General features: G+C 47.5%; 1 protein-coding gene across 4 annotated transcripts in view; it reads right to left on the bottom strand.

The window, feature by feature from the left end:
• Positions 1–523: 523 nt before the first annotated feature.
• The window catches only part of exoc6b (exocyst complex component 6B), an 87,431-nt gene continuing 81,360 nt past the window's right edge, over positions 524–6,594 (bottom strand). For 2 of the 4 annotated variants that reach the window (XM_018730297.2, XM_018730299.2), the window contains 3 exons: positions 5,926–6,038; positions 5,694–5,705; positions 524–2,398 (listed from right to left, as the gene is read on the bottom strand). In XM_018730297.2, coding sequence (XP_018585813.2) covers positions 2,272–2,398; positions 5,694–5,705; positions 5,926–6,038 — 252 coding nt within the window. In that variant the 3' untranslated portion in view covers positions 524–2,271. The remainder of the gene's footprint in view (positions 2,399–5,693; positions 5,706–5,925; positions 6,039–6,594) is intronic. The other 2 variants (XM_018730298.2, XM_018730300.2) reach the window with 1 other exon arrangement.

Raw genomic sequence — 6,594 nt, 5'->3', positions numbered from 1 at the left:
TCTTCCACAGAACAGCGTCACCACAAAACAGCACATGGTTGAACAGAACCGAGGTCAACAATTGTCTCATGAAACCCACAGGTAAGACAGGTCAAGGCTGGAGCTGCTGTCACAGAGTTGTAGGGTTACACATCTTACAGGAGATGAAAGTATTCCCCCGGTGGAGTATCCTGTCTCAGTACTTCTTGATTTGTAACACTCCAAATTTAAATCAGACTCGACCGTGTTTGACGTTCACCTTGCATGGAGGTGACCTGCACCCACATTCTGCTGGTTGGAGACAAAATCTGAGGCTAAAGCTACAACTGTGCTGTTCTCAATCGACTTCCTGAGCTGTGAGCGACATTTTAAAAGCAGATTTTCGACTGACTTAGTCTTGCTTTTTCCACTTATCAATGATCCTGGAAGAGCCATAACAGCAGTGGTGTGAAACATTCCAACATCCAACTAAACATCTTAGAGACAAAGGTCTCAACTTGACTCTTAACTGTTCAGTGAACACAGTTTCATTGCATTTGTTTGTTCCTTTATTTATTCATATTTGCATAAGCTTTATTAGTACCACACCATCTCCAAGGTCATTAGTGGTTTCACCCAACACAAAGTGTTCACATCTCTCTGTCAACAGCAGTTCAAGGAAGACATGGAAGGACACACCTGTCAGCCTTGGCGGTATGTGCTTCCCTATCTAGCTTTCTGGTCAGCTCGGGTTCTTATGGAGCAGGACGGCACCTGCTGGGTCAGTTTCAGTTTGGCGCCGCTGGTCCAGCAAGGCGGGTGTCGCTACAAGGCCATGGATGCAGAGGCACCACAAGGCAACGACAATCAAGACATGAACACGTTCCCAACACCACCCTAAATCCTCATTTACATTTGTACACAGACTCTGGTACACTCATACAACCTCCCACTTAGACACACACACTCTCTCACACACGCACACACCCTATTAAAAAAAAAAAAAGAAATCTAAGGTGGCAACAAATCCTCCAGCCTCTGGGAGTCTATGAGTAAAACAGAAGAACAAAATATTCCCTTTTCATTGTCTCACTGCCTTTTTGCCCCTTTCTCCCCATGAGGATCCCTTTCTATCAGGACACACATGACATGATGGCAAGACCTCCAGAATGAAGATGCAAACAACTTCTCATACAACTCAAAATATGGGGGGGGGGGGATCAAAACAGCAAGGCAATCCTGCCCACAGATTCAAAAACTGATATAGTACAGCAATACACCCATGTTCAAAAGAAATAAAACAAACACACCCACTGATGAATCTGACACTAAACAGAACATGGAAGACTGCAGAGCTTCCAACCCAGGTGCTGGGAGTGGTTCTGTCCAGGGCCTGGATGAGATTTGGAAGCGGGAAGGAGGGGAGGCACTCGGTGCAGAGTCCAGCATCACAGTCAGACTGAGAGCTGACAGATGTGCTGCTTGAGTCCTGGGGAAGCACTGCAGCTACTCCTAGTGCGGTCAAAGCCGGGCAGCCTGATGGTCCAGGGTAGCGCGGAGGGGCGGGCGGGAGGGAGTGAACCTGTGGGCACAGCAGATGGGCTCGTGTCTTTTCTGAAAAATGAAGGTTCGCTGAAGGGCTGTTCACTCCTGGAGTGTCACACAGCCCCAGGGCTGAGCTCTCGACCACTGACTCCACACCCTGTATTTGTGCAGAGCCAGTGGTCTCATCGCAGTCAACGCACAGTGCTGCTGCTGCTCTCAATTTGACCGTTTAGAGTGGTTTGGGGGGGTGTCCCTGGGATGGAGCACTGTGGATGAAGCTGAAGTGTCCAAACGGCCTTCAGGTGCTGAGAGGGTCTTCAGGATCCTCCTCGCAGATTACAAGTACCCAAACTCCATAGCTGGTCGACATTGTTTCCCCCCCCCCAGTTACCCAGGTTACCCTACTTGTGCAGCAGCTTCAGAAACTATACATTACCTGTCCAGTCAGTATTATGTTTAAAATGGGGTAACAGTCACTACAGAGCAATCTGGTAAAATATGGTAAACTACTACATATGCAAAACTTGGGTCCATCACCGTTTGGCTGCAAGAAATGCCTACAACTTATGAGTAGCTGCTGTTAAAGGTGTCTGAGAACAAGAGCAGAGAAGCAAACATATGACCTGCGCACTACTGGACCATGTGGTGTAAAGCAGAGATGGGCTCCACCTGTGCCCCCCCAGCCCCCACAGGGAAGTGCCAGTGCAGCGAGCATCCTGTGCTGTGGATACGATGGAAGAGTCGAATGGTCAGCAGGTGCTGCGCCTCTCAGGACTGCTGGGTGGAAATCAGATTCCTCAGCTGCTTGACCACAGTGTCGATGAGCTTCTGCTTGTCGCGCTCGTTCTTGCGAAACTGCGCAAAGACGTTATTCTTCCGACTCGTGTCCTTCATTCTGAAGGAAACAAGAGGGGAGAGCAGCATTAAAAGGAGATATTTACCCTGAGGAGACCGACACGGTTCACTAGCAGTTCAGCCCAACGTATCAAGAAATGCCACAAAATAAAACCGAAACCAAAAACAGAGCTGACAAAATCAGACAACCGTTGCGCAAACGTGGTAAAAGGCCAAAAACGTTCTAGAGCGATTAGCTATATGAAAATGGGTCACTCACACGTTTTCTGTATGTTTATAATGCATCTAGAAGTGATACTTTCCATTGAGACACTGTCCACCAGAATGCAGTCAACACTGACTTCTGTCTCTCTTTGTATTTGTCTGCATGGATGAACAAATTACATTTATTTATTTAGCTTTTCTCCAAAGCAGCTTCAAATGAACTCTATGTAGTGCTATCAGCCCACACACCTTATTCATCGCAGTGACTTACACTGCTAGATACACTACTTACACTGGGTCACTCATCCATACATCAGTAGAACACACTCTCTCTGTGTCACTCACATACTATGGGGGAACCTGAACAGCATGTCTTTGGACTGTGGGAGGAAACCAGAGCACCCGGAGGAAACCCACACAGACACGAGGAGAACATGCAAAATCCACATAGACTGAGTAGGGATCGAACCCATGTCCTCTCACACCACCAAGGCCCTGTGAGACAGCAGCGCTACTTGCTGTGCTACCATATCGCCTGTAAGAACAGAGTAAGGACGAGATTAATCCCGGTCCCACTAGTCCCGCTTGAGCCAACCTACAACGTTCGGAAGCAGCGCAAACCCAACCGTGCAGAGCAATGTGATTTGAACTGATGCACACATGAGCAGAAGCATGCTGATGGGTGGGGTGGGGGTGGTGAGGGAATGTTGATGAAGGGGCTATGGCCGGGGCCTTCCCAACTCCAGGGAGGTCCGAGCGGCTTTTTGCCAGTGTGTAGACACCCCCCGAACCCTTGCGTCTTTCTCCCATGACCAAGGGGTGGGGGCAGGACCACTGTCTCTGTGGTGGGGGTGGTCACATGGGCCGGAGTCGAGCGCCAAGTCTGTCACAGCGCACTGCGCTAGGATAAAGGCCCGGTAATAAGAGGCCGGAGAGGAGGAGTGGGGGGCCGGGAACTGGCGCCACGGGGGGAAGAGCGAGCCGGATCACACCAGCGGAGCCAGGGGTCCAGCTCTGGTCCTGCACTGGGCCAGACAGGAGCAGTAATGCATGACTGTCACATCCCCATGCTTTCCCACACTTAAGAGTATCTATGGTGCCTACAGTACCACACCTACAGTACCTACTGTGCCGTACTCAGGGAACTGCAGCTGTAAATGAGAAGCTGACATCCTGTCAACGCTTAAGACGGGTCTCAAACCCCTCTCCTTCAGAGACACTTGTCTCCTGATCTCTAAATTGCTCCATAAACTCACATCATACCACCTGTCACCATCACCTCTGTGTTTCCTAGCAGTTCCATATACAGGTACTGTGTACCGAGGTATAGGAAACACTGAGTGTTGTACAGTAACTACCTGTTGTTGATGCAACTCTGTTCACCCTGAGGTGTTTGTCAATTTGGGGAAATGTGTCTCATAAAGGAATCAAGGTAAACATAATGTAAAAGCTGCAGGTTCATGTCCCAGGGGGGCCATCACTGGATTTAAAAATGAGCCTTTGGATAAAAAGCAGGAAGAGGTGCATGTGTGAAACAGAGCTGTCCTGAGGGGAACATGGCAGTCTCTCACCGTGTCAAAAACCCATCTCCAACAGCGTCTCTGCTGTCAGTAAGAGGCTCCTCTAATCCGAATGGCTGCAGGTGCCAGATGTTCTCCTGCAGGAGCCACCAGGTTTTGGAGAGGAACCAGGCAATGTGACAAGAGCAGTGTGTGGTCACTTTGACCAATTCCACAGGATTGCATGAGCCCTCGGCCCAAAGGACACAGAAACCAACCAGATGGATGTGATGTCAGCTCCCAAAGTGCAGCAGAGTGAATGTCCGTGAATGAGCTCCATCCACAGATACATTTAATTCTCATTAGTTCATATTATGACGCAGTGAGGTAGCACAATGTTTACATTTATTTCGCTGACACTTTTTGCCAAAAAGTAACTTACACTTATTTACTTGTTCATACAGCAGAGTAACTCTTTACTGTTACAATCCAGGGTTAGTACCTCACTCATGGGTACTGCAGCAGGAGGTGGGATCAGAACCTGGGTCCCTCCTGTGCAAGGCAGTGGCTCTAACCACTATGCCACCTAATGCCCCTAGAGCTGGGTACTTCACTGTGAATTGTTCCAATAAAACACCCTGCTGTGTAAATGGTGCACAGCTGTAAGTAGTTTGTTACTGTACAAAACTCAAGTCGCTTTGGACAACGACAACAGCAAAATACAGGTTAATGATCAATAGAACATGAACTTCAGGTAGTGCGGAGGGTGATACTTGGTCATGCTGTAAACACACATCACACACAACCTTTTCACATAGGTCAAATAATACATTTTTGTTTCTTAACTGAGGTGTTTTCTACACAGCAGTTTAATATTCTGTATTTATCCAGCTGGGTATTTTACCGGCACAGCTCAGGTGAACTACCTTACTGAAGTCTTTTACCGACGCCTTTACATTTACATTTATTCACTTAGCTGACGCTTTTCTCCAAAGCAACTTACAATGTTAGACTACCTACAATTATTTACCTGTTTTTACAGCTGGGTAATGTTGCTGGAGCAATTTTATGGTAAGTACTTTGCTCAGGGGTACTATAGCCAGAGGTGGGGACCAAACCTGCAACCACTGAGTCCAAAGGCAACAGCTTTAACCACTTTGCCTCCTGCTGCTCATCAAGGCATAACTGTCCTGATATTAAATTTAAAAGAATAATGATAATCTACAGGGAGCTCTAAAAGTGGGGACTAAGATATTACCATGATAGTACTGTCAAAGCAGTGTGTTCACAGTTAATAAGGTTAACAAACAGAGTTATTGTCTTTGCACAGGGACAGGTGCTCCAGGTAGATTCAGTTCTGCTTTATGACCCCTGTGTGTCTTTGAACGGAAATCCGTCTCTAATCCCAAAGGGCTGCTGCCTTCTTCCCTGGATTTGAAGCAACACACACAGTGCAGCCAGAGGGTAAAACAGGAGCAGGCAAGGCTGGTCTGGCTCTTGCATAAACACACACACACACCGAAACGGGAAAAAAGGGAACAGCAGGTGGGGCCCACATCGACACAGTGAGACTAACCATCATGCAACTGTAAGGTGATGCGGGAGAAAGAGGAGGCGGTGGAAAATACTCACGCTCGAGAGATCCTGGAGGGCGTTCAGAGGAAGGGAAAGAGAGAGGGGAGTTGTCACAAGGTCAAATTCTGAGCAGTGTGGAGCCGTCTGATCCCCACACACACACGCAGGCAGAGCACGGAAGAATCGCAGGTGTGCCTATGCACTTTCGTATGTGTGCAGGGATCTACAAATGGCATAGACAGTTTGTGCTCCTGCAAGTGTGTTTAAGCGCACGGTGTGTGAGACTTACTTCTCCAGCAGTGCCAAGGCAGTGTGTGGGTTCACCCTCAGGTACTTGCAGGTGGGTCGCCCATAGTCAGCCAGGTATGTGGACCAGTCCCATTGGGTGAAGAGGTCCAGCAGCTGGGGAAAGAGCCCATTTTACACACACTTCATTACAAACTCACACACTAAAGCCAGAGAAACTTGGTCGCTGGCCCTGAACAATGGCATATCCCTTCCTTCTACATATTTTCCCAATACTACAATGTACACAGTGGTAAGAAAGGAAACACACTGTGTGTGTGAGAGGTTCTGTGCAGGGACTTTAAAGGAAAATAATGTTCTGTGCTTGTGTGTGTATTTACTGTAACGAATATCCACAGATACACCATCAATGCAAATTATGAGATTTAAGAGGTAAAATTCTAATCATGTAAAGTGCAAACGAGAAAAACACCCAAAGCAATTATTGTGATATAAGTCCAGACACTGAACTGTGTGTGACTGTCGGTCCTGCGATCGTCAATATGAGAAGACAACCAGGTCAGACTATCTGTCCAATATGCTGGAAAACACAGAAAATACAGCTCATTCTCACATGACTGGACAGTCCTGTCCACCTCTTAATTGGTTTTATAGTTAACAGTCAAGTAATTTCCATAATTTTCCCAAAATCAGGGAAAAATGTGAAAAAGTG

This window comes from Scleropages formosus, chromosome 1 (genome assembly GCF_900964775.1).
Source record: "Scleropages formosus chromosome 1, fSclFor1.1, whole genome shotgun sequence".
Lineage (NCBI taxonomy): Eukaryota > Metazoa > Chordata > Actinopteri > Osteoglossiformes > Osteoglossidae > Scleropages > Scleropages formosus.
Note: the sequence above shows the minus strand (reverse complement) of the source record. Positions and strands in the feature narration are given on the sequence as shown.